This window comes from Ranitomeya variabilis, chromosome 5 (genome assembly GCF_051348905.1).
Source record: "Ranitomeya variabilis isolate aRanVar5 chromosome 5, aRanVar5.hap1, whole genome shotgun sequence".
NCBI lineage: Eukaryota > Metazoa > Chordata > Amphibia > Anura > Dendrobatidae > Ranitomeya > Ranitomeya variabilis.
In genome coordinates, this window is record NC_135236.1 from 246,877,793 (window position 1) to 246,903,362 (window position 25,570).

Genomic DNA, 25,570 nt, shown 5'->3' on the forward strand with positions numbered 1-25,570 from the left:
GTCTAAATGGAGGCCAGGGCCCCTGTATATTTTAACTATCATCTATCATTTCAACAAATTTGTATTGGCAGTGCCATTGAAGGATTTAACAGCACAGACTACACAGTGGTGGAGCAGGGAGAGGTAAGTATTGCAAGTGGTAGAGCACTGTTCGAGCTGGGGGGGAACACTCTCTCGTGGGCGGCAGTACTAGCACAGGGCCCCTCATATTACGACGATGTGTCTGACGTTGGTTGTGCACCTCCACCGTCAGAGACTCTTCATTGTACTATGAGGGACCCTGTGCAAGTGCCATCGCCCAAGGGTGGCCCACCCACCAGTCCTTGCAAACGGCACTCGCACGGGTGCTTGCGCCAGGTGGTGACCACGGCCCTGTGGCCTTACTGTGGACATTCAGCAGCTGCAAATGGAGGAATTGGAGAAGTCAGTAAGAGGAGGCCAAAAGCAAGACATTTTTCAGGCAAGCTACGTGTCAGCAGGGGAAGGTGGGGCAAGATAATTTGAAATCCATGATTGGTTCATTTTAATGAAGGTTAGATCATCAACATTTTGGGTAGCCAGACATGTCCTTTTTTCGGTTAGTATTGAACCAGCAGCACTGAAGACTCTGAAGGTTCTCATGTGGCATGATATTTTGTAATTTTCCTTTATATCGTGGATCCAGGAGGCAGGCCAACCAGTAATCGTCATCGGTCATCATTTTGATAATGCGGGGGTCCCTTTTTAGGATACGCAAGGCATACTCAGCCATGTGGGCCAATGTTCCAGCTGTCAATTCACTGCTTGTGCTGGGTTGAGGAGCACTTTCATGCAAATCAACATCACTTGTGTCCCGCAAAAACCCTGTACCTGACCTTGCAATGCCACCAGTTTCTATTGCCCCCTGAGAAGCATCCTCCTCCCATAAATATTCATCCCCATCATCCTCCTCCTCTTCGTCCGCCACCTCGTCCAGGAGAGTTCCCCGAGCAGACAATGGCTGACTGTCATCAAGGCTTCCCTCCTCCTCTGCTGCAGATGCCTGCTCCTTAATGTGCGTCAAACTTTGCATCAGCAGACACATTAGTGGGATGCTCATGCTTATGATGGCATCGTCTGCACTTACTAGCCATGTGCATTCCTCAAAACACTGAAGGACTTGACAGAGGTCTTGTAGCTTCGACCACTGCACACCAGACAACTCCATGTCTGCCATCCAAGTGCCTGCCCGTGTATGTGTATCCTCCCACAAATTAATTACAGCATGCCTCTGTTCGCACAGCCTCTGAACCATGTGCAGTGTGGAGTTCCACCTTGTTACAACGTCGATTATTAAGCGGTGCTGGGGAAGATTCAGCGATCGCTGATGGTTCTGCATACGGCTGGAGTGTACGGCCGACCGGCGGATGTGCGAGCAAAGTCTTCGCACCTTCAGGAGCAGGGCTGGTAACTCCGGATAATTTTTGAGGAAGCACTGCACCACAAGGTTCAAGGTGTGAGCCAGGCAAGGTATGTGTTTGAGTTGTGAAAGGGCTATGGCAGCCATAAAATTCCTTCCGTTATCACTGACTACCTTGCCTGCCTCAAGATGTACACTGCCCAGCCATGACTGAGTTTGTTGCTGCAAGTACTCGGCCAGTACTTCGGCGGTGTGTCTGTTGTCACCCAAATACTTCATTTGTAACACAGCCTGCTGACGCTTACGACTAGCTGTTCGATAATGGGACACCTCGTGTGCAACACTGGCAGCTGCGGATAGAGTTGTCATGCGACTGCGCTCTGTGGACAAGCTTTTGCTTAAAGAGGAGGAGGAGGAGGAGGAGGGGTGGCGAACGCCTACAGCCAACTGTTTCCTAGACCTTGGGCTAGGCAGAACTGTCCCACTATGGTCCCCTGTGGACCCTGCATCCACCACATTAACCCAGTGCACCGTGATGGACATGTAACATCCCTGGCCATGCCTACTGGTCCATGCATCTGTTGTGAGGTGCATCTTTCCACTGACTGATTGCCTCAGTGCATGGACAATGTGGTCTTTGACATGCGGGTGGAGGGCTGGGATGGCTTTTCTCGCAAAGAAGTGCCGACTGGGTAGGTCATAGCGTGGTACTGCGTAGGCCATCAGGTCTTTGAAAGCTTCACTTTCAACCAACTGGTAGGGCATCATCTCTAACAAGATTAGTATAGCAATGTGGGCATTCAAACCCTGTGTACGCAGATGAGAGGATGAGTACTCTCTTTTCCTAATGAGAGTCTCTTGTAGGGTGAGCTGGACTGGAGAGCTGCATATGGTAGAACTAGTGGTGGGGGTGGTGGACATGGCGGATTGAGAGAGGGTTGGTGATGGTATTCTTGATGTTGGCCTACATACAGTGTTTCCTACCAAGAACCTTGCGATTCCCTGTGACTGCTTTGGCCTTGCGACGATACCTCCACATTTGCTGCTGGTGGTGTCCTAACCGGTGGGCTTACAGTGAGGGAAGCAATGTAGCATTGCTGACCACCTTCATTCTGAGCAGGTGCACCAACGGTACGGGACATTTGGTAGTTAGTCCAGGCTTGCAAGTGCATGCTGATTAAATGTCTAAGCATGCACGTTGTATTTAAATTTTGAAGATTCTTCCCTCTGCTAAAGGTCTTTGAGCATTTCTTACAGATAACTTTTGACTGATCATTTGGATCTTGGTTAAAAAATTGCCACACTACACTCTTCCTACTAGGCATTGCACGCTGTGCTACTTTCACCGGATGGCCACACTGTCCTAAAACTGTTTTTGTTTTTGACAAACGTTTTTGGCCTGATACGGGCCTGCCAGATGACAGCTGTTGTGATGTAGATGGCTGCTGTGGGTCATCCTCCTCCGCTTCTGAGCTACTGGCAGCGGCACCCTCTTCCCCCAATCTCTGCCAATCTGGGTCAACAACTGGGTCATCCTTCTCCTCCTCTTCAATGTCATGTGCACCTTCCTCTGTGTCACCGTGTAAGGTGCTATAGTGTTCGGGATGGGGCACCATAGTCTCTTCAGGGTCAGATTCTGGCTCAGTACACTGCGAGGGCAATGTAGTGATCTGAGTCAATGTAACAGCATAATAATCTAGCTGTGGCTGTGCATCAGTGCACTCCATGTCTGATTCATCTTGTAATGGGCAGTTAACAATTTCCCTTTCTAACCCAGGCACGGTATGTGTAAAGAGCTCTATGGAGTAACCTGTACTGTCACCTGATGCATCCTTCACTTTTGGTTTGGGTGAAGGACATAAGGAAATGTCTTGTTCCTGACCGGGAGCATCCACTGACGACTCGCTGCTTTTATATTTTAAACTTTCTGAAGAGGAGGTGAAAGAGCTAGAGGCTGAGTCAGCAAGGAAAGCCAAAACTTTTTCCTACTGCTCTGGCTTTAAAAGCTGTTTTCCTACTCCCAGATAAGGGAGTCTTCGAGGCCTTGTGTAGCCAGACGATGACGCTGGCTCAACACCTCCAGCCTTAGGTGCTATTGTGCTTTTGCCACTACCACCAGATGCACCAGCTGGCAACCTACGCCCGCGGGCTCTTCCACCTGACTTCCTCATTTTTTGGAAAATCTAACTAAAATAACAACTGTTGTATGGTACTGTAAAACAGGGTAGAATGTGTATATAAACTTATTGAGAATTTTAATCTCACTTTTTTTTTTTTGGAGACTGAACCAAAACTCAGGCCCAGTGTATAAAACAATGCAATGTAAGTGGCAGAAAGTGTCTGGCTGATATACGACAAACTAACAGGACTGAAATATATCCACTTTGTGAGAATTTGAATCTCCCTTTTTTTTTGGAGACTGAACCAAAACTCAGGCCCAGTGTATAAAACAATGCAATGTAAGTGGCAGAAAGTGGCTGGCTGATATACGACAAACTAACAGGACTGAAATATATCCACTTTGTGAGAATTTGAATCTCCCTTTTTTTTTGGAGACTGAACCAAAACTCAGGCCCAGTGTATAAAACAATGCAATGTAAGTGGCAGAAAGTGGCTGGCTGATATACTACAAACTAACAGACTGAAATATATCCACTTTATGAGAATTTGAATCTCACTTTTTGTTTTTTGGAGACTGAACCAAAACTCAGGCCCAGTGTATAAAACAACGCAATGTAAGTGGCAGAAAGTGGCTGGCTGATATACGACAAACTAACAGGACTGAAATATATCCACTTTGTGAGAATTTGAATCTCCCTTTTTTTTTGGAGACTGAACCAAAACTCAGGCCCAGTGTATAAAACAATGCAATGTAAGTGGCAGAAAGTGGCTGGCTTATATACTACAAACTAACAGACTGAAATATATCCACTTTATGAGAATTTGAATCTCACTTTTTGTTTTTTGGAGACTGAACCAAAACTCAGGCCCAGTGTATAAAACATTGCAATCTAAGTGGCAGAAAGTGGCTGGCTGATATACGACAAACTAACAGGACTGAAATATATCCACTTTGTGAGAATTTGAATCTCCCTTTTTTTTGGAGACTGAACCAAAACTCAGGCCAAGTGTATAAAACAACACAATGTAAGTGGCAGAAAGTGGCTGGAAGATATATGAAAAAATACAAGGACTGTAGTACAATTTCAATCTCCCTACAATGATCTCAGGACAAGTATGGCAGCAATAAAAAGGACTGCTGCACATAAAAGTGTGGACAAATAAACAAGATAACTGTGCAGAAAGGAGCAACAGGATTTTTGCTTTTAAAAAAGCAGTTGGTTTGCACAGCAGCGTGCAAACAGCAATGCAGCTATCAGGGAGCCTTATAAGGCAGCCTAATAAGCTACAGAGCTGATGCACAAAAATATAGCCTCCACTGTCCCTGCAAAAAAAAGGTGGTGTTGGACAGTGGAAATCGCTACAGCACAAGCAGTTTGGGGGTTAATATTCCCTCCCTAACTATATCCCTTCTTCTGATGAAGCTGCAGCAACCTCTCCCTATGCTAAGATCGACAGAAGTAAGATGTGTTATGACCCCAATGGCAGAGGGTCTCAGAAATATTTACTAAGTCTGCAAACACAAAAACCAGCTCATAGGGCAGGGGTAACTGGGCTGACCATATATCTAATACTAGCACCACAAATAACAGCAGCCGGGGAACGTGCCTACGTTGATTCTAGACGTCTCGCGCCAGCCGGAGAACTAACTAACCCTAGAAGGGAAAAGAAAGACCTTTCTTGCCTCCAGAGAAAAGACCCCAAAAGTTGGATACAAGCCCCCAACAAATAATAACGGTGAGGTAAGAGGAAAAGACAAACGTAAGAATGAGCTAGGTATTTAGGAAAGAGAGGCCCACTAGCTAATAGCAGAATATAGTAAGATAACTTATATGGTCAGCAAAAACCCTATCAAAAATATCCACGCTGGAAATTCAAGAACCCCCGAACCGTCTAACGGCCCGGGGGGAGAACACCAGCCCCCTAGAGCTTCCAGCAAGGTCAGGAATCACATTTAGTACAAGCTGGACAAAAATGAGAGCAAGCAAATAACCCAAAAAACAAAGAAGCAGGACTTAGCTTAATTTAGCACGAACCGGGACCAGCAGATAGGAGCAAACAGAAAGGATCTGATTACAACGATGCCAGGCACTGGACTAAGGATCCAAGAAGTTTATATAGCAACACCCCTGGACTAACGGCCCAGGTGGGTGCAAACTGAGGGAAGAAACTCCCAGAGTAATATCACTAGTAACCACAAGAGGGAGCCAAAAAGTCTAATTCACAACAGTACCCCCCCCTTAAGGAGGGGTCACCGAACCCTCACCAAGACCACCAGGGCGATCAGGATGAGCAGCGTGAAAGGCACGAACTAAATCGGCCGCATGCACGTCAGAGGCAACCACCCAGGAATTATCCTCCTGACCATAGCCCTTCCACTTGACCAGATACTGAAGTCTCCGTCTGGAGAGACGAGAATCCAAGATCTTCTCCACCACGTACTCCAACTCGCCCTCAACCAACACCGGAGCAGGAGGCTCAGCAGAAGGAACCACAGGCACAACGTAGAGTCGCAACAAGGACCTATGGAACACGTTGTGAATGGCAAACGACACCGGAAGATCCAAGCGAAAGGACACTGGATTAAGGATTTCCAATATATTGTAAGGACCGATGAAGCGAACCACATTCTGAAAGAACACAGGAACCAGATCGGAAGAGGAAGGCAGCTTAGGCAAAGGCACCAAATGGACCATTTTCGAAAAGCGATCACATACCACCCAGATGACAGACATACCCTGAGACACCAGGAGATCAGAAATGAAATCCATGGAAATGTGTGTCCAAGGCCTCTTCGGGACAGGCAAGGGCAAGAGCAACCCGCTGGCACGAGAACAGCAAGGCTTAGCTCGAGCACAAGTCCCACAGGACTGCACAAATGACCGCACATCCCGTGACAAGGAAGGCCACCAAAAGGACCTAGCCACCAGATCTCTGGTGCCAAAAATTCCCGGATGACCTGCCAACACCGAGGAATGAACCTCGGAAATGACTCTGCTGGTCCACTTATCAGGAACAAACAGTCTGTCAGGTGGACAAGAGTCAGGTCTACCAGCCTGAAATCTCTGCAACACGCGTCGCAAATCAGGAGAAATGGCTGACAAAATAACTCCCTCTTTAAGAATACCAACTGGTTCTGCGACTCCAGGAGAGTCAGGCACAAAGCTCCTTGAAAGAGCATCAGCCTTCACATTCTTTGAACCTGGTAAATACGAGACCACAAAGTCAAAACGGGAGAAAAACAATGACCAGCGGGCCTGTCTAGGATTCAGGCGTTTAGCAGACTCGAGATACATCAAATTTTTGTGATCAGTCAAGACCACCACACGATGCTTAGCACCCTCGAGTCAATGACGCCACTCCTCAAATGCCCACTTCATGGCCAGCAACTCCCGATTGCCAACATCATAATTCCGCTCAGCAGGCGAAAACTTCCTAGAGAAGAAAGCACATGGTCTCATTACCGAGCAACCAGGGCCTCTCTGTGACAAAACGGCCCCTGCCCCAATCTCAGAAGCATCCACTTCGACCTGAAAGGGAAGTGAGACATCAGGCTGGCACAAAACAGGCGCCGAAGTAAACCGGCGTTTCAACTCCTGGAACGCCTCCACGGCTGCAGGAGCCCAGTTAGCAACATCAGAACCTTTCTTGGTCATATCCGTCAAAGGTTTAACAACGCTAGAAAAATTAGCGATAAAACGACGGTAGAAGTTAGCAAAACCCAAGAACTTCTGAAGACTCTTAACTGACGTGGGTTGAGTCCACTCATGAATAGCTCGGACCTTGACTGGGTCCATCTCCACAGCAGAAGGGGAAAAAATAAACCCCAAAAAGGGAACCTTCTGTACTCCAAAGAGACACTTTGAGCCCTTGACAAACAAAGCATTCTCACGCAAAACCTGAAACACCATCCTGACCTGCTCCACATGTGAGTCCCAATCTTCAGAGAAAACCAGAATATCATCCAGATAAACAATCATAAATTTATCCAGATACTTCCAGAAAATATCATGCATAAAGGACTGAAACACTGAGGGAGCATTAGAGAGCCCAAAAGGCATCACCAAGTACTCAAAATGACCTTCGGGCGTATTAAATGCAGTCTTCCATTCATCTCCTTGCTTAATGCGCACAAGGTTGTACGCACCACGAAGATCTATCTTGGTGAACCACTTGGCACCTTTAATCCGGGCAAACAAGTCCGACAACAGAGGCAAAGGATACTGAAATTTAACAGTGATTTTATTCAGAAGCCGATAGTCAATACAAGGTCTCAAAGATCCGTCCTTCTTGGCCACAAAAAAGAATCCCGCACCAAGAGGGGAAGAGGATGGACGGATATGCCCCTTCTCCAGAGACTCCTTGATATACGAACGCATTGCGGCATGCTCAGGTACAGACAGATTAAATAATCTTCCCTTAGGAAATTTACTACCTGGAATCAAATCTATGGCGCAGTCACAGTCCCTATGAGGAGGCAGAGCACCGGATCTGGACTTGCTGAACACATCCTGATAATCAGACAAATACTCAGGAACTTCCGAAGGAGTAGAGGAAGCAATAGACACCGGCGGGGAATCAGCATGAATTCCCTGACAGCCCCAACTTGACACAGACATTGCCTTCCAATCCAAGACTGGATTGTGGGTCTGTAACCATGGCAGCCCCAAAACGACCAAATCATGCATTTTATGCAGAACAAGAAAACGAATCACCTCCCGATGTTCAGGAGTCATGCACATGGTTACCTGCGTCCAAAACTGCGGTTTATTTTCCGCCAATGGCGTAGCATCAATACCTCTAAGAGGAATAGGATTTACCAACGGTTCAAGAACAAAACCACAGCGCTTGGCAAATGACAGATCCATAAGACTCAGGGCAGCACCTGAATCCACAAACGCCATAACAGGGTAAGAAGACAATGAGCAAATTAAAGTCACAGACAAAATAAATTTAGGTTGCAAATTACCAATGGCGACAGGACTAACAACCCTTGTTAGGCGTTTAGAGCATGCTGATATAACATGTGTAGAATCACCACAGTAAAAACACAACCCATTCTGACGTCTATGATTTTTCCGCTCATTTCTAGTCTGAATTCTATCACATTGCATCAAATCAGGTGTTTGTTCAGACAACACCACCAGAGGATTAGCGGTTTTACGCTCCCGCAAACGCCGGTCAATTTGAATAGCCAGCGCCATGGAATCATTCAGACTTGTAGGAATGGGGAAACCCACCATCACATTCTTAATGGCTTCAGAAAGGCCATTTCTGAAATTTGCGGCCAGAGCACACTCATTCCACTGAGTAAGCACAGACCATTTCCGAAATTTTTGGCAATACACTTCAGCTTCATCCTGGCCCTGAGAAATAGCCAGCAAGGCTTTTTCTGCCTGAACTTCAAGATTGGGTTCCTCGTAAAGCAATCCGAGCGCCAGAAAAAACGCATCAATATTTGCCAATGGCGGATCTCCTGGCGCTAGCGAGAAAGCCCAATCCTGAGGGTCGCCCCGTAAAAAAGAAATAACAATTTTAACTTGCTGAGCTGAATCTCCAGATGAACGGGGTCTCAGAGAAAGAAACAATTTACAATTATTCTTGAAATTCCTAAACCTAAATCGGTCTCCAGAAAACAGTTCAGGAATAGGTATTTTAGGTTCAGACATAGGACTACTGGTAACAAAATCTTGTATGCCCTGCACACGAGCAGCAAGCTGGTCTACACTTGTAATCAAGGTCTGGACATTCATGTCTGCAGCAAGCACAAGCCACTCAAAGGTAAAGGGGAGAAAGAGAGGAAAAAAAAAAAAAAACCTCAGAATTTCCTTTCTTATTATCCCACTTCTGCAATGCATAAACATTCAATGTTGGCCTGGCATACTGTTATGACCCCAATGGCAGAGGGTCTCAGAAATATTTACTAAGTCTGCAAACACAAAAACCAGCTCATAGGGCAGTGGTAACTGGGCTGACCATATATCTAATTCTAGCACCACAAATAACAGCAGCCGGGGAACGTGCCTACGTTGATTCTAGACGTCTCGCGCCAGCCGGAGAACTAACTAACCCTAGAAGGGAAAAGAAAGACCTTTCTTGCCTCCAGAGAAAAGACCCCAAAAGTTGGATACAAGCCCCCAACAAATAATAACGGTGAGGTAAGAGGAAAAGACAAATGTAAGAATGAGCTAGGTATTTAGCAATGAGAGGCCCACTAGCTAATAGCAGAATATAGTAAGATAACTTATATGGTCAGCAAAAACCCTATCAAAAATATCCACGCTGGAAATTCAAGAACCCCCGAACCGTCTAACGGCCCGGGGGGAGAACACCAGCCCCCTAGAGCTTCCAGCAAGGTCAGGAATCACATTTAGTACAAGCTGGACAAAAATGAGAGCAAGCAAATAACCCAAAAAACAAAGAAGCAGGACTTAGCTTAATTTAGCACGAACCGGGACCAGCAGATAGGAGCAAACAGAAAGGATCTGATTACAACGATGCCAGGCACTGGACTAAGGATCCAGGAAGTTTATATAGCAACACCCCTGGACTAACGGCCCAGGTGGGTGCAAACTGAGGGAAGAAACTCCCAGAGTAATATCACTAGTAACCACAAGAGGGAGCCAAAAAGTCTAATTCACAACAAAGATGGCGGTCGGCGTGCATGCCCCTTTATAGCCCCTGTGATGCAACAGAAAGCAAGCCAATCAATGTCATGCCCTTCTCTAAGATGGTGGGGACTGAGACCTATGTCATCACGCTGCCCACACTCTGCGTCCTCCTTCATTGACTGAAAAATGCTGCTGAAAGCGTCATACAAAACGCGACTTTGGTGTGCAGATCGCCGACCTCATGGCCGATCCCACACCAGGATCGGGTCAGGTTTCATGAAACCTGACTTTGCCGAAAGTCGTCGATTTTTGAGTTTGTCCGATCCGTTTCGCTCAACCCTAGTGAGGATTAGTGGAGTGAAAATAGTGAGAGCAAATGTGAGTATGGTTAAATAGCAGGGGAAGAAAGGAGAAGCAAGTAAAATTAGAATACTGTGATTAGTCTTACTGTCTGGCCGATTCCTGGCTGATTTCTGGCATATTTCTGACGATACACTTAAAAGACGTCACTTCAACTGATGACACATCTGACTAAAGTCAAATCTGACCAACACATTCAACTTATACCATTCAAGTGTCCAAGAAATGAGGCCAGGTGAGAGAGGGGAGGAGGAAGGAGGTGGAGAACAGTCCACAGCAGGGGACAATTAGCAGATTGCAGTTAAATAAACATTTGACCACCACCAAAGCTGAAGAAAGATAGGATAAGATAGGAGGATAGTGTTAGGTGTGAAAAGCATGGATACATCAATCAGCATGCAGTAAAATAGAAATATGATTCATTGAATTAAAGTCAGGGAAAAAGTAGCAGCTTACCAGGAAGAATAGGGGGAGAGAGGTGCATGGATTCAGGGGTGCAGTTGGTATTCCAGGTTAGCAGACAGTTCAAATGTACCAGGTAGACTTCAACCCTATCCAACCCCCACCCTCCCTTATCCTCCATTCTTTCGAGGTTCACTCTGTCCGTATCTACTCTCCCTCTAATCTCCAAATGGCTGTCATATACAGACCACCGGGCTCAGCCACTGCCTTCATTGACCAATTCTCCACCTCGCTTCTTCACTTTCTCTCTACTGACATCCTCCACAGCCACCCACACAGACGGAAATATGCTAGACATCATCTTCACCTGCCTCTGTTCCTTATCTAATCTCACAAACTCTCCCTTCCCCCTATCTGACCACCATCTACTCACCTTTTCTTCCTTGTCCTACTCACCCACTCCCCACATCCAGCCAGTACCACATCCTTGCAGAAACCTTGCACACCTAGACATTTACAGACTCTCAGACTCTCTTCTACCCCTGTCCTCCATATCTTCACTCCATGACACAGATAGCCCCACCGCTTTCTATAACTCCACCCTCACATCAGCCATAGACTCAGTCGCCCCTCTCATATATGGCAAAGTGTGACAAATCAATAGGCAACCCTGGCATAACAACCTCACCAAAAAACTCCGACAAGCATCCAGGGTCGCGGAGCGGCGTTGGAAAAAAAACACGCCTGCCAGACGACTTCACCGCTTTCAAACAAGCTACACTTGCCTTCAAACTAGCCCTCACTTCTGCTAAACAGACCTATTTCACTAACCTTGTATCTTCACTATCCTATAACCCAAAACAACTGTTCAGCACATTTAACACTCTCCTCTGCCCCCCACTGCCACCTCCAACTCCCCTCATCTCTTCTGAGGACTTTGCCACCTACGTCAAAAACAAGATCAATCAAACAAGGGATACCTTTACTGTTCCACCACCCCAACCACTCCATATACCAGACCTCTGCCCTTCCCCAATAACTTCCCTCTCCAACATCACTGACGGAGAACTTACTTGCCTCCTTTCCAAATCACACCTTACCACCTGTGCACTTGACCCCATCCTTTCCCACCTGCTCCCCAACCTCACTAACATGCTCATTCCAGCCCTAACCCATCTCTTCAACCTATCGCTATCTTCTGTTACTTTTCCCTCTGCCTTCAAACATGCCAATATCACACCCATCCTCAAAAAAGCTAACCTTGACCCAACTGCTATGCCCAGCTATTGCCCCATATCACTGCTCCCGTTTGCTTCAAAACTCCTTGAGCAGCATGTCTGCAGCGCCCCAGAGTCCTGGTCGTTGCAGTACTGTGGCTCCGCCACTAAGGGGAGCTATGGTACGTCTGATGGCACTGAAGGAGTTCATCTGAGCAGGTATCACAGACACCAATACATTTCACCGCCGGGCCTCCAGGGGGAGCTAAGGGTTCTATTTACTAGGCCACTCTCCACACACTGGTAAAACTGGGGGTCAGGCAGGAAGTTAGGCAGAAAGCTGACTGGGTTGGAACCAGGCAACACCTTGTGGCAGAGGGTGTTGCGGGAGAAGATTCGGTAGGGTCCCTGTCGGGGGTGGGATCCTGACAGGGGCTTGGCAACTTGAGCGAACGTAACGGGACCGTGCCTGCTCAGCATAGCGGCGGTGCCCAAGAAGGGATTGGAAGCGAGATAGATTGTGCTGAGTGAGAAACGAGATCAAAGCAAGAAGGAGAATACCAGTAGGGGTCGTGCTGTGAGACCGAGGCAACATCCTACTGAGACGCAAACAACCGGTGGCCGGAACGCCGAAGGAAGTATTTCTACATACAGCTTCAGGCAATACTTTGAACCTACGGCAGGACAGTCAGTCTCAGGCGGGCTGTCTCACCTAAATCACCTATGCAGTCTTGGGGGGCAACTTGTGGAGAGGGGCGAATCTAGGGTCCCGGAAGAGCTCCGAGCCTACCTGTCAAACGGGTGCCGTCCTAACCGTAACATCAGGGAGGGACGGAAGATTAGCAGAACATCATCTAATCGAGTTGTGAGGGAACTTAAGAAACAGACACAACAGTTGTGGGGACTTTCCGTAGGCACAGCAGGGAAGGACCGCAACACATAGCGCTAGAAGGAAGGCACAGATTTCCACCTGTTAAGAGAACTCTGGAGGTGCCATTGGACCGGCCGGACTTGCGCAGCCTGGCTAACCGGATTCCGGACTGAGGACCCAGAGATCTTCAGTAAAAAGGTAAAGAGACTGCAACCTGGTGTCCTCGTTATTTACTGCACCGCACCACTACAGCCTCACCACTACCATCATCTATCCATATCTATCATCACTGACTGTGCGCCCCTCGGCAGGGTCACGGACCGGGCCTAGCCACCGTGACAACCCCAGAGCAGAGACTCAGAGGCCCGGTATCGGGTACCCCTCGGCCCTGCGGCGGTGGGGGCGCTTCATGTCCATGGTCAACTTTCTTCCCACCTCTCATCTAACTCTCTCCTTGACAACCTCCAATCTGGCTTCTGCCCCCACCACTCCACCGAAACTGCTTTGACCAAAATTACTAATGACTTACTCACAGCCAAAGCTAACAGACAGTTCTCCATCCTCCTCCTTCTCGACCTGCCATCTGCTTTCGACACAGTCGACCACTGCTTACTGCTACAGAGTCTTTCTTCCCTCGGCATCAAAGGCCTTGCCCTGTCCTGGATTGCCTCATACCTTTCCGACCGCACATTTAGCATTTCCCACTCCCACACTACCTCCTCACCCCACCTCCTCTCTGTTGGAGTCCCTCAAGGCTCTGATCTAGGGCCTCTATTTTTTTCCATCTATATGCTTGGCCTAGGACAACTCAAAGTCCCATGGCTTCCAGTACCACCTATATGCGGATGACACTCAGATCTACCTCTCTGGCTCAAATGTCGCCTCTCTGCTGTCCAGAATCCCAGAGTGTCTGTCAGCCAGATCCTCCTTCTTCACCTCTCGCTTCCTAAAACTCAACGTAGACAAAACCGAACTCATCATCTTTCCCCCATCTCGCGTATCCCCCCTACCTGATCTATATATTATGGTCAACGGCATCTCGCTCTCTGCCGCACCAGAAGTCCGCTGCCTCGGGGTAACTCTCAATTCTGCCCTTTCCTTCAAATTGCACATCCTGTAATAATTATAGGGGATAACTCAGGAGACTCTTTGCGTGGAACAAGACAACTACAGGACACAGTTTTATAAGTGGTAAAGTCTGTATTATCACACGGTGATTCAAACAGGTGCAGAGAGAAGCTCAAGTCCACAACACTTGGTGCAAATATCAAATGCAGCTCAGCAGTCTATTGGAAACTTCAGAGGAAAATGCAATCACGCAGAAAGTCTATGAAGCACAATTATTCTTGAGGATACTTGACACGAATAAGTCCTTGCTTAGTCCACAACACAGATAGATATACTTATAAGGCAGTTCAAATAATATCTTAACTCAACCAGGGAGGTCTGGGTAATAGTCTCAGGTTCTTGCAGAGCAGAAACAGCTTACATGTCCAGCAAATGCAGATGGAAGCAAACATGAGCAGCAGATGAAGGAGGATTACTGGAACTGGTGTATGCAGCAGGAACTCAGAGCAGAGTAGCAGGATAACCCCACAGGTTCACAGGAGCAGGTATATAGCCAGGGAGTCACCAGAGGTCAGGAGCTGGATGCAAGGCAGAATACTCTAGCACAGACTGAAGGCTGGGGTGGAGTTTTATAGCAGGAAGACACAGTGCACATGAGACCAAAGACACCATCTTGGAAAAGGGCAGTAATGCACAGAAAGGTAATAAAAAATGATTGGCGTCCCGGTGACCTTGGTAACGTCGGGACTCTGTCCTGTGCGTCCGGTCACGTGGGGTGTGATCGCGCACTTCCGGGTCCTCCTGACTGCGCATGCGCCGGCGTAGCCAGAGGTGAAGGCATGGGATGGAGCATTATATATAAAGGGATTATTCAAGACCACCTAACAGGACCCCCTGACGAAGGAAAGAGTCCGAAACGTGCGTAGGGGTACGTACACACAGGACCCGGCCACATATAGGTATTTACCTGCAATTCTCTGAGGATCTCCCTCCTTACAATCCTTACACGGTGTGCTGTATTGAGTCGGCTGAATGTAATGCCGCAGCACTTTGCACTTTTGTAAGCGTTTTTCACCTAATCTTTTTGCACATTTGCACTTTGAGCTCTACACTGCTGAAACACTAAGGCATAAAGTAGGGTCTTCTGTCATTCATTGTTATTGCATTGGTTTTATTATTCACATTACTTTTGCACTCTTATTTATTAGAGTTTTTTCACATATATTGTGAGGTTTTGGGACTATATATGTAAAAGTGGCCGGTATATTATATGATATTATCCTTTTGTCCTGTGTTTTATAGATTTTAATCGATTTTAAATATTATAGAATATGTATTGAGTTATTATGATGTATATTAAATAAAGTATTAACTTTTTATTCACTTTCTTGTCTTGGTGCTCTTTGGTGATCCATACTAAGGTGTTTGAGTTTGTAGTCTCCACTAGGTGGCGGCAGTCACTCACTTACACAGTATACCAGGAATAGGTGATTTTGAATATTGATGAGGATATATTTTTCCCTATATTGGTGGTATAACTGTGTGTTTAACATTATAACTTCATAGTCCTAGGCAGCTTCAGCAGGCAGGCCACAGAGCTCACAATACCGTTGATCTTGAAAGGGCCAATGAACTTCTGTCCAAGTTTTTGTGAAGGAACGTTTAACTTCAGATTCTTAGTTGCTAACCACATGGAATCTCCTACCTTGAACATGGATGCAGGTTTACGGAATCTATCAGCCGATCTCTTATAACGTTCTTGTGCTGTGGTCAGGGATTCCTTCAGATCCTCCAGATTTTGCCTCATCGCGGTCAGCCTTTCCTCCACTGCCGGAACCGGAGAATTAATTGGAGACCTAGGTAAGATACATGGATGATAACCCAGATTGGCAAAGAAAGGTGAAAATTTACTGGAGGCGCTCTGAGAATTGTTATATGAAAATTCGGCTAACGGCAGCAACTCCAACCAATCATCCTGGAGATGGCTGACATAGCATCTTAGATATTGTTCCAGCGTCTGGTTGGTATGCTCAGTCTGACCATTTGTCTGGGGATGGTAAGCGGAAGAGAGACAGACATTAATATTGAGTGCAGAGCAAAACCCCTTCCAGAATCTTGAAGTGAACTGCACTCCACGGTCAGAGATGATCTCATCCGGAACCCCATGCAACCGAAAGACATTCTGTATAACCAAGTTCACTGTATCTTTAGCTGAGGGGAGGCCGGTGCACGGAACAAAATGAGCAGCTTTAGTCAGACGATCAACTACCACCATGATTGTATTCATGCCCCCCAATGTAGGCAGCTCAACAATAAAGTCCATTGATATAGACCCCCAAGGGCGGGACAGAACAGGCAACGGTTGTGAAGACCCGTAGGTGCCACATGAGGAGTCTTGTAATGAGCACATACCTCGCAAGAGAGAACATAGTCCTTGGTATCCTTCAGGCAAGTTGGCCACCAGAAGAATCGGCTCAGGAACTCTTGTGTCTTCTGTACCCCCCTGTGACCAGCCAACTTGGAGTCATGTACCAACTTGAGGATCTGCAGACGGACGACCTCAGGGATGTAGATACGTAGATCTCTGAACCACATGCCACCCTTAAAGACAAGATTAATATCCACAGGTGGGTTGGCCAGAAATACATCACCGTCATAGGCCTCCCTGCACTCCTTCCACAAGTCCTGATCGTGGATAACTCTGATGAAATTGGCATCAGATAGAATGGTCTTGGACGGGGTTCCAGGTACGGAATCCGCAGCATGGATTTGGAATAATGCATCAGCCTTCCCATTACGAGAACTTGGATGGTACGAGATAACAAAGTTAAATTGATTTAAAAATAAGTTCCAACGAGCCTGACGAGGAGAAAGACATCTAGCAGATCTATGGAACTCTAAATTGCGATGGTCAGTTAGCACTATGATCTATTGTGCAGCTCCTTGCAGATGATGCCTCCATTCTTTGAAAGCCGCAATAATAGCCAGCAATTCCTTGTCTCCCACATCATAATTCTTCTCTGCTGAGGTTAGTCTATGGGAAAAGAAAGCACAAGGATGTAGCAGACCCTTCTCTCCAGTTCTTTGGGAGAGAATAGCCCCCAAAGCATTATCAGAAGCGTCCACCTCCACAATGAAAGAAAGTGTTGGATCTGGGTGTATCAACAGCGGTGCTGATGTGAAACAGATCTTAAGCCAATCAAAAGCTTCTTGAGCCTGTGATGACCACTTAAAGGGCTTTTCCTTCTTTGTCAAGGAAGTAATGGGACGGACAATATCAGAAAAATTTCGAATGAAGCGTCTGTAGAAATTTGCAAAACCAATAAAACGTTCTTGGGTACAGGCCAGTCAAGGATAGCCTGAATCTTACCAGATTCCATGTTCAGCCCCTGGGGAGAGATGATATAACCTAAGAACAGTATCTCAGAACGATGGAACTCGCATTTCTCCGGCTTAATATACAGATGGTTCTCTTTCAGACGTCTTAAAACAGTTTTGACATGTTCTTCATGTTCCTGTAGAGAGTCCGAAAAGATTAGTATTTTGCCCAAATAGATCACTACAAACTGGTCCAACAAATCTCTGAAAAAGTCATTAGCAAGGTGTTGAAATGTTGCAGGGGTGTTACAAAGCCCAAAGGGCATCACAAGAGATTCAAAGTGTCCATACCGGCATCTGAATGCTGTCTTCCACTCATCCCCTGGACGAATACGCACCAAATTATAAGCCCCACGAAGATCCAGTTTAGAGAACACCTTAGCATGGCGGACTCTTTCTAGTAATTCAGGAATCAGAGGCAAAGGGTAACGGTTTCATACGGTTACCTTATTGAGTTCCCGATAGTCAACACAGGGTCTCAGGGTCCCATCCTTCTTCTTTACAAAAAATATAGGTGCCCCTGCTGGTGAGGAAGAAGGACGTATGAAGCCTTTGGCCAGATTTTCATCAATGTACTGCTTTAAGGCTTGAAGCTCAGGTGCCACCAAAGGGTATACGTTACCAAAAGGAATAGCTGCCCCAGGAAGCAACTCAATGGGACAGTCATAATGCCTGTGTGGAGGAAGCTGATCTGCATTCTTCTTGTCAGAGATGTCAGAGAACTCTTTATATGCTGGAGGTAAAGAAAATACCTGTACATGTAGTTCCGTAGCCGTGGACTCAGGGACAGCTTCTGTTAACGCTGAGTTGCTGTCATGGGAGTACTGGGTAGACTAAGGCTGGTTACCTGGGCCCCTGCGATATCCCTCTGGCTAGGGAAACCCTGTCTGACCCTTTCCCAGAAGTTACACTAAAGGTGTGCATGTCTGGGCCGCCAGGCCTGACCCTGTCTCCTGTTTCAGCCCTAAGCTGAAACCACCTCCCGCCACCCAGTGAAGAGACCACACACCAATCCCCACAGAAAGCACAGACAGGGAAGACTGAAAAACGCACCACGCCGCAGACACACAGGAATACACTATAATGTGCACAGGGCAAAACAAATCCAAATATAGGAAGGAGGAATATGACAAAGGATAATACACCACCAGATACGATATTCCTACAACAAGACCACCACTCCAGACCGGAATCGCTAGGCACAAAGCACAAGCTATAATCGGCGATGCCCAAAATCCAGCACGACTATTTAAAGGCCGTGGGCGTGACCCAGTCTCCAACCAAATTACCAGCTAGATTAACCCCGAGCAAGCTGGATAAAGTCTAGCCGATGCCACTGAGCGTGTAGTGGACGTATGTGGAATTACTGCTGTCTGTCGGATGCCCTAGTGTGAACAGCGTCCGACATGACAGTTGCTCCTTGTTGGAAAGATAATCTCCTTGGTCTCCCAGTTGATAATTGGGTTCTGAGAATGCAACCAAGGAATGCCTAAAATCACAGGAAAATGAGGAGAAGAAATTAGCAAGAAAGAAAGTTGCTCCTGATGATTAGGCTCCAACAAAATTTCAAGGGGTACGGTCTCCTGATCCACAGGCCCAGAGATTAAAGGTGACCCATCCACTGTTTCCATGGTAATTGGAGAGGCTCTTTGCTGAATTTCAATACCATGTTCCTTGGCAAATGTGATATCCATGAAATTGCCAACTGCACCAGAGTCAATCATAGCTGCACTGGAAATCCACTGTCCTGAACACAAGATCTTAATAGGGAGAGAACAGTGAGAGTTCTTTTCCTTAAGCTCCTTGGGGAGTAAAGTCATAGAAAGTGAATGGAATACAGCGTTTAAAGGCAGGCTACATTCAGAGATGTCAGATTCATCATCACAGTCGTCATACTCCCCTACTGCTGCTAGCACCTTGTTAGGCCGTCTAGGACACTTAGGACAATTGATCAAGAAGTGGTCAGACTGGCCGCAGTAGAAACAAACTTTCATGAAGGCGATGCTCCCGGCGCTCATTGATCTCGCGCCTCTGAACAGAATAAATTTGCATGGGCACCTCCTCCACCTCCTGAGATGTTTTACCTGCAGGCTCTTTGGACGGAAGGGAAAAGTTAGAAATACGGTTATATGCAGCAAACTTCTCCTGCCTACGCTTAGTAAGGCAAATGTCAATGCGCACACAATGCTGTATAAATGTATCTAGCTCTTGTGGTGAGCTAGTTCATCTTTTACAATACTAGACAGACCCCTTTTAAAAATAGGCAATTGTGCATAACTGTCTCTATTGGTATCTACCGCTAATCTCCTGAATTCAGTAACATACTAAATAACAGAACATTTTGCCTGGCGTAAAGACAATAAAGCAGATTCAGCAGTTGCACGGCGATTAGGATCATCAAACATTAATGCCATAGCGGCCAAGAAATCATCCAAGTTATTTAACCGTGGGTCACGAGACTCAATCATCGGATTCGCCCAGGCGAGCGCTCGTGCGGTCAGCAGCATTATTACACACAATACCTTGGATCTATCATTAGGAAAACGGTCAGCATGCACATCAAAATATAGCATATATTGATTCACAAAGCCATGAAATTTGTCGCGATCACCATTAAATCTGAATGGGGGCAACTTAGGTGGGCTAGCTGGTGGCGGTTGCCCAGAGGAAAAAGTCGCTTGTGCAGCTATTTGCGTGCTTATGTCCTGAAAAGCCCATCCATACTGGGACTCTATGCCAACAAGTTTGTTTTCCTGGGCTGCCATGCGGGTGCTTAAGTCCTGCAAAGTCTGTCCAAATACTTGTTGATTGAGTTCAAAGCTTCCAAACTTCTTTTACAAACCTTCCACATCTTTCTGCAGTGATCTAATTATGGAAAACACCTGCTCTAGTCTGCTTTCTGCAGTCATTGTTCCAGCAGTGTCCTTTTGTTTTTTAGGCTACAATATCCTGTAATAATTATAGGGGATAACTCAGGAGACTCTTTGCGTGGAACAAGACAACTACAGGACACAGTTTTATAAGTGGTAAAGTCTATATTATCACACGGTGATTCAAACAGGTGCAGAGAGAAACTCAAGTCCACAACACTTGGTGCAAATATCAAATGCAGCTCAGCTGTCTATAGGTAACTTCAGAGGAAAATGCAATCACGCAGAAAGTCTATGAAGCACAATTATTCTTGAGGATACTTGACACGAATAAGTCCTTGTTTAGTCCACAACACAGATAGATATGCTTATAAGGCAGTTCAAATAATTTCTTAGCTCAACCAGGGAGGTCTGGGTCATAGTCTCAGGTTCTTGCAGAGCAGAAACAGCTTACATGTCCAGCAAATGCAGATGGAAGCAAACATGAGCAGCAGATGAAGGAGGATTACTGGAACTGGTGTATGCAGCAGGAACTCAGAGCAGAGTAGCAGGATAACCCCACAGGTTCACAGGAGCAGTTATATAGCCAGGGAGTCACCAGAGGTCAGGAGCTGGATGCAAGGCAGAATACTCAAGCACAGACTGAAGGCTGGGGTGGAGTTTTATAGCAGGAAGACACAGTGCACATGAGACCAAAAACGCCATCTTGGAAAAGGGCAGTAATGCACAAAAAGGTAATAAAAAATGTTCAGAGTCCTGACACATCCAAACTCTTGCCGCCTCCAACTCAAACATATTGCCAGAATCCATCCCTTCCTCAGCCCACAATCTAGTAAAACTCCTGTGCATGCCCTCACCATCTCCCACCTCGATTACTGCAACACCCTCCTCTGTGGCCTCCCCGCTAACTCCCTTGCACCACTCCAGTCTGTCCTCAACTCTGCTGCTCGGCTAACCCACCTCTCTCCTCACTACTCCCCTGCTTCACCCCTCTGCAAATCCCTCCACTGGCTCCCAATTCCCCAACGAATCCAGTTCAAACTACTAACACTGATCTACAAAGCCATCCACAAGCTGTCCCCTCCCTATATCTCTGAACTAATCTCCCACTATCTTCCCTCATGCAATCTTCGATCCTCCCAAGACCTCTTTCTCTCCTCCACACTTATTTGCTCTTCACACAACCGCCTCCCAGATTTCTCCCGAATATCCCCCATCCTCTGGAATTCTACACCTCAACACATCCGATTATCCACCACCCTCCGATCCTTCAGACGGATCCTGAAAACCCATCTCTTCAGGAAAGCCTACAGCCTGAAATAACCGTTCTGCTTCCTCACCAACCACCCGAGCTGCCACCTCACCAACCACCTGAGCTGCCGCCTCACCAACCACCTGAGCTGCCGCCACGTCACCAACCACCTGAGCTGCCGCGTCGCCACCGCCAGAGCTGTCGCCTCACCAACCACCCGAGCTGCCGTCTCACGAACCACCTGAGCTACCGCCTCACCACCACCAGAGCTGCCACCTCACCACCACCAGTGCTGCAGCACACCGACCTCCTCTCTCTAACCCATTATCCCGAAGAATGTAAGTCCGCAAGGACAGGATCCTCTCCACTCTGTACCAGTCTGTCATTGTAAATTTGTTTACTGTTAATGATATCTATAACCCTGTATGTAACCCCTTTTCACATGTACAGCACCATGGAATTAATGGTGCAATATAAATAAATAATAATAATAATTTCCCCTTCCAGGTCCAGCACTGTCTCTTCACTGCTAATCTGGCTTCTGTTGATAATTTTTTGCTGAGTGGTAACATTACAACAACGCACTGAAGACAATCAGAATTCAGCAGCTCAGCAAATGTAGATTGCTAAATGATTGGCTGCAGTGGTAACCTAATGATAACGCTGCAGCCAATCAACACCAGACACCAGAGCAACGGAGAGGTAGATCTGGCTCTGCAGAGTGTAAACAAAGCTTAGTTTGTTATTTTTTATATAACTAATCCTGTGTACAATAGATGTAGGAAGACAACCCTTTTAAACAATAAATTATACACCCCAAAATGTTGCCTTTGAAATGTTTAATTCAAACAGCAAAACTATGGTTAAATGGACAGAAAAATAAAATAGTTTTGGCTTTTGTAATGTACTGGTGGAAAGACTAAAAAATAAATAAAATAAAATATTTTTTCCCTAAAGAACCAAAAAAAAGAAATTTCTAAAAAAATACTGCAAATATAGAACCAAACATAATAACAATTGTAAGAGACGATGTATAGACAATGTATGTGTCTCACCTGGAGCTGCAATCAGAATTTTAGCCCCACTGCACTGAAAGCAGTGAAGAAAGGATTTTGCTCGTATGTTGTAGTTTAGACATGCCATTGGCCACCCCAGTTTGGCCAGTGCTAACCAAAGCCAAATGTATGCAGGTTCATTAGCCATGAAGACAGCAACACAATTGTCATTTTTCTGGCTTCCATACTGATGTAAAGTCCATGCTGCTTGATTGCTCTTCAGATCTATGTCCCTGTACGAATAGGCCTGGTCCTCGTACAAAATAAATGTCTTGTGAGGTCTTGTGGACACATGCTGTAAAAAAACATCCAACATTCCAGGGGTAGAACAGTGCTGCACTGCCTTTTCCATCTTCTTTGCATAATACACAGTTTTTAAGAAGAACTTGAGGTCTTCCCACAGGTATGGCGAGAATATCTTCCGAATTATGTACACCACTATGGGGAGTAAGCTGAATATCACCAGCATGAGATACATCCTGCAAAAATAAGAGCAAAAGATGATCTGACAGTGAACTTGTCAATGGAACTAAAGGTGGAACAGGTTTTCAGATCTTTCTGTGGTTCAAGTCATACTAGTAATTGAAAATTTTAAAATAATTAACCAAGCACAAATGTGAAAAAAAGTTGTAGTCTAAATAATGATAAAACTCTGTAGCTTCATGGTCTGAATTAGGCTGGAGTCACACTATCGTAGAATACGGACAAGTGCTATGCGAGAAAACATTGCATAGCACTCGGACCACTGTTAATCTATGGGGCAGCTCACATCAGCGTTTATTTTCTCAGCCATGCAATTGTCACCAAGAATAGTCCAAGACTCGCCAATGCAAGCAAGAGCCTATGGGTGCGAGAAAAAAAGCGCACAGCACTCGGACCATGCAAGTGCTGTCCGATTTTTGCGCACCGGTGTCCTTTGAAAAGCACATAGAATACATAGATACAGTGGGGAAATAAGTATTTGATCCCTTGCTGATTTTGTAAGTTTGCCCACTGACAAAGACATGAACAGACTATAATTTTAAGGGTAGGATAATTTTAACATTGAAAGATAGAATATCAAAAATATAATCCAGAAAATCAGCTGGGACCACAGTCATCAAGAAAATCATTGGTAACACATTACGCCGCAAACGTTTAAAATCCTGCAGTGCCTGCAAGGTCCCCCTGCTCAAGAAGGCACATGTGCAAGCCCGTCTGAAGTTTGCCAATGAACACCTGGATGATTCTGTGAGTGATTGGGAGAAGGTGCTGTATTCTGATAAGACAAAAGTAGAGGTCTTTGGCATTAATTCAACTTACCGTGTGGAGTAAGAGAAATGCTGCCTATGACCCAAAGAACACCATCTCACTGTCAGGCATGGAGGTGGTAACATTATGTTTTGGGGGTGTTCCTCTGCTAAGGGCACAGGACTACTTCATCGCATCAATGGGAGAATGGATGGAGCCATGTACCGTAAAATCCTGAGTGACGACCTCCTTCCCTCTGCCAGGACATTAAAAATGGGTCATGGCTGGGTCTTCCATAGCCTCTTACTAGCCTATTAATATCAGTCCGCAGCTGTCTGCCTAGCCTTTGCTGGTTATTAACCATAGTTGGGACCCCACTTCATTTTTTTGGGACAGTCCCCCCTTTTAAAAACCAGTAAAGGCTAAGTTGACAGGTATGAGTTGATGTTATTAGCCTAGGATTTTCATGTTTGTTACCCCCTTTCCAGGCTATAAACATCAGCCCCCAGTGCTTTAAATATAACAAACCTTTTAGTAATACAGTACATACAACTGTAAACAGAAAGTAACAAAAAGACAATGTTAAAAAGATGATCACAGCAAAAAGCAAAGCTGACAAAAACTACTGGTGCAAAATAGTCTCATAAAAGTGCTCAACAAATGACGATGCATAATCTAAAAGTGGCAGAAAATAGTGTTTGGATCTTTATTACAAAATACCAGGTATTAATATGCTAACAATCCAACAATATTAAATAACATATAAATAGCATAAGTATCAATGTGCGATAAATAGTGTTGAGCATTCCGATACCGCAAGTATCGGGTATCGGCCGATACTTGCTGTATCGGAATTACGATACCGAGTTCCGATATTTTTGTGATATCGGAAATCGGAATCGGAAATTCCCAGTGTATGGTTCCCAGGGTCTGGAGGAGAGGAGACTCTCCTTCATGCCCTGGGATCCATATTCATGTAAAAAATAAAGACTTAAAATAAAAAATATGGATATACTCACCCCTCCGGCGGCCCCTGGACCTTACCGATGTAACCGGCAGCCTCCGTTCCTAAGAATGAGGAGTTTAGGACCTGCGATGACGTCGCGGCTTGTGATTGGTCGCATGAGCAGTCACATGAGCGGTCACGCTACCAATCACAAGCCGCGACGTCATCGAAGGTCCTAAACTCCTCATTCTTAGGAACAGAGGCTGCCGGTTACATCGGTAAGGTCCAGGGCTCGTCCGAGGGTGAGTATATCCATATTTTTTATTTTAATTCTTTATTCTTTACATGAATATGGATCCCAGGGCCTGAAGGACAGTTTCCTCTCCTTCAGACGCTGGGAACAATCCAGGATACCTTCCGATACTTGTGTCCCATTGACTTGCATTGGTATCGGGTATCGGTATCGGCAATATCCGATATTTTTTGGATATCGGCCGATACCATCCGATACCGATACCTTTGAGTATCGGAAGGTATCGCTCAACACTAGCGATAAACAATCATACATTTGTAATTATAGTTATGATAGTCAAAGCATGCCAAAAATTAGCACCAGAAGGGAGGTCCGCCCAGAAAGAAACCACCTGTGTCCCAAAGACTGTGGAGCTTGCACTGTCTGTGGGGTCATGTGGTCTTTTGGGAGAAAGGTGAGGGGAGAGCGGGGGAAATGTGCAGCCAGCTCTTTACAGGGAAAAGAGGGGATAATCTGACTCAAGCTATTTACTGGGGAGAGAAGGGATGATCTGCAACT

At 46.0% G+C, this 25,570-nt stretch overlaps 1 protein-coding gene across 1 annotated transcript in view; it reads right to left on the reverse strand.

The window, feature by feature from the left end:
• Positions 1-25,570, reverse strand: part of LOC143775622 (long-chain fatty acid transport protein 2-like) — a 370,792-nt gene that overhangs the window by 321,678 nt on the left and 23,544 nt on the right. The window contains exon 2 of the mRNA XM_077263969.1: positions 22,584-23,062. Within this exon, the coding sequence (XP_077120084.1) occupies positions 22,584-23,061 (478 nt within the window). The 5' untranslated portion in view covers position 23,062. The remainder of the gene's footprint in view (positions 1-22,583; positions 23,063-25,570) is intronic.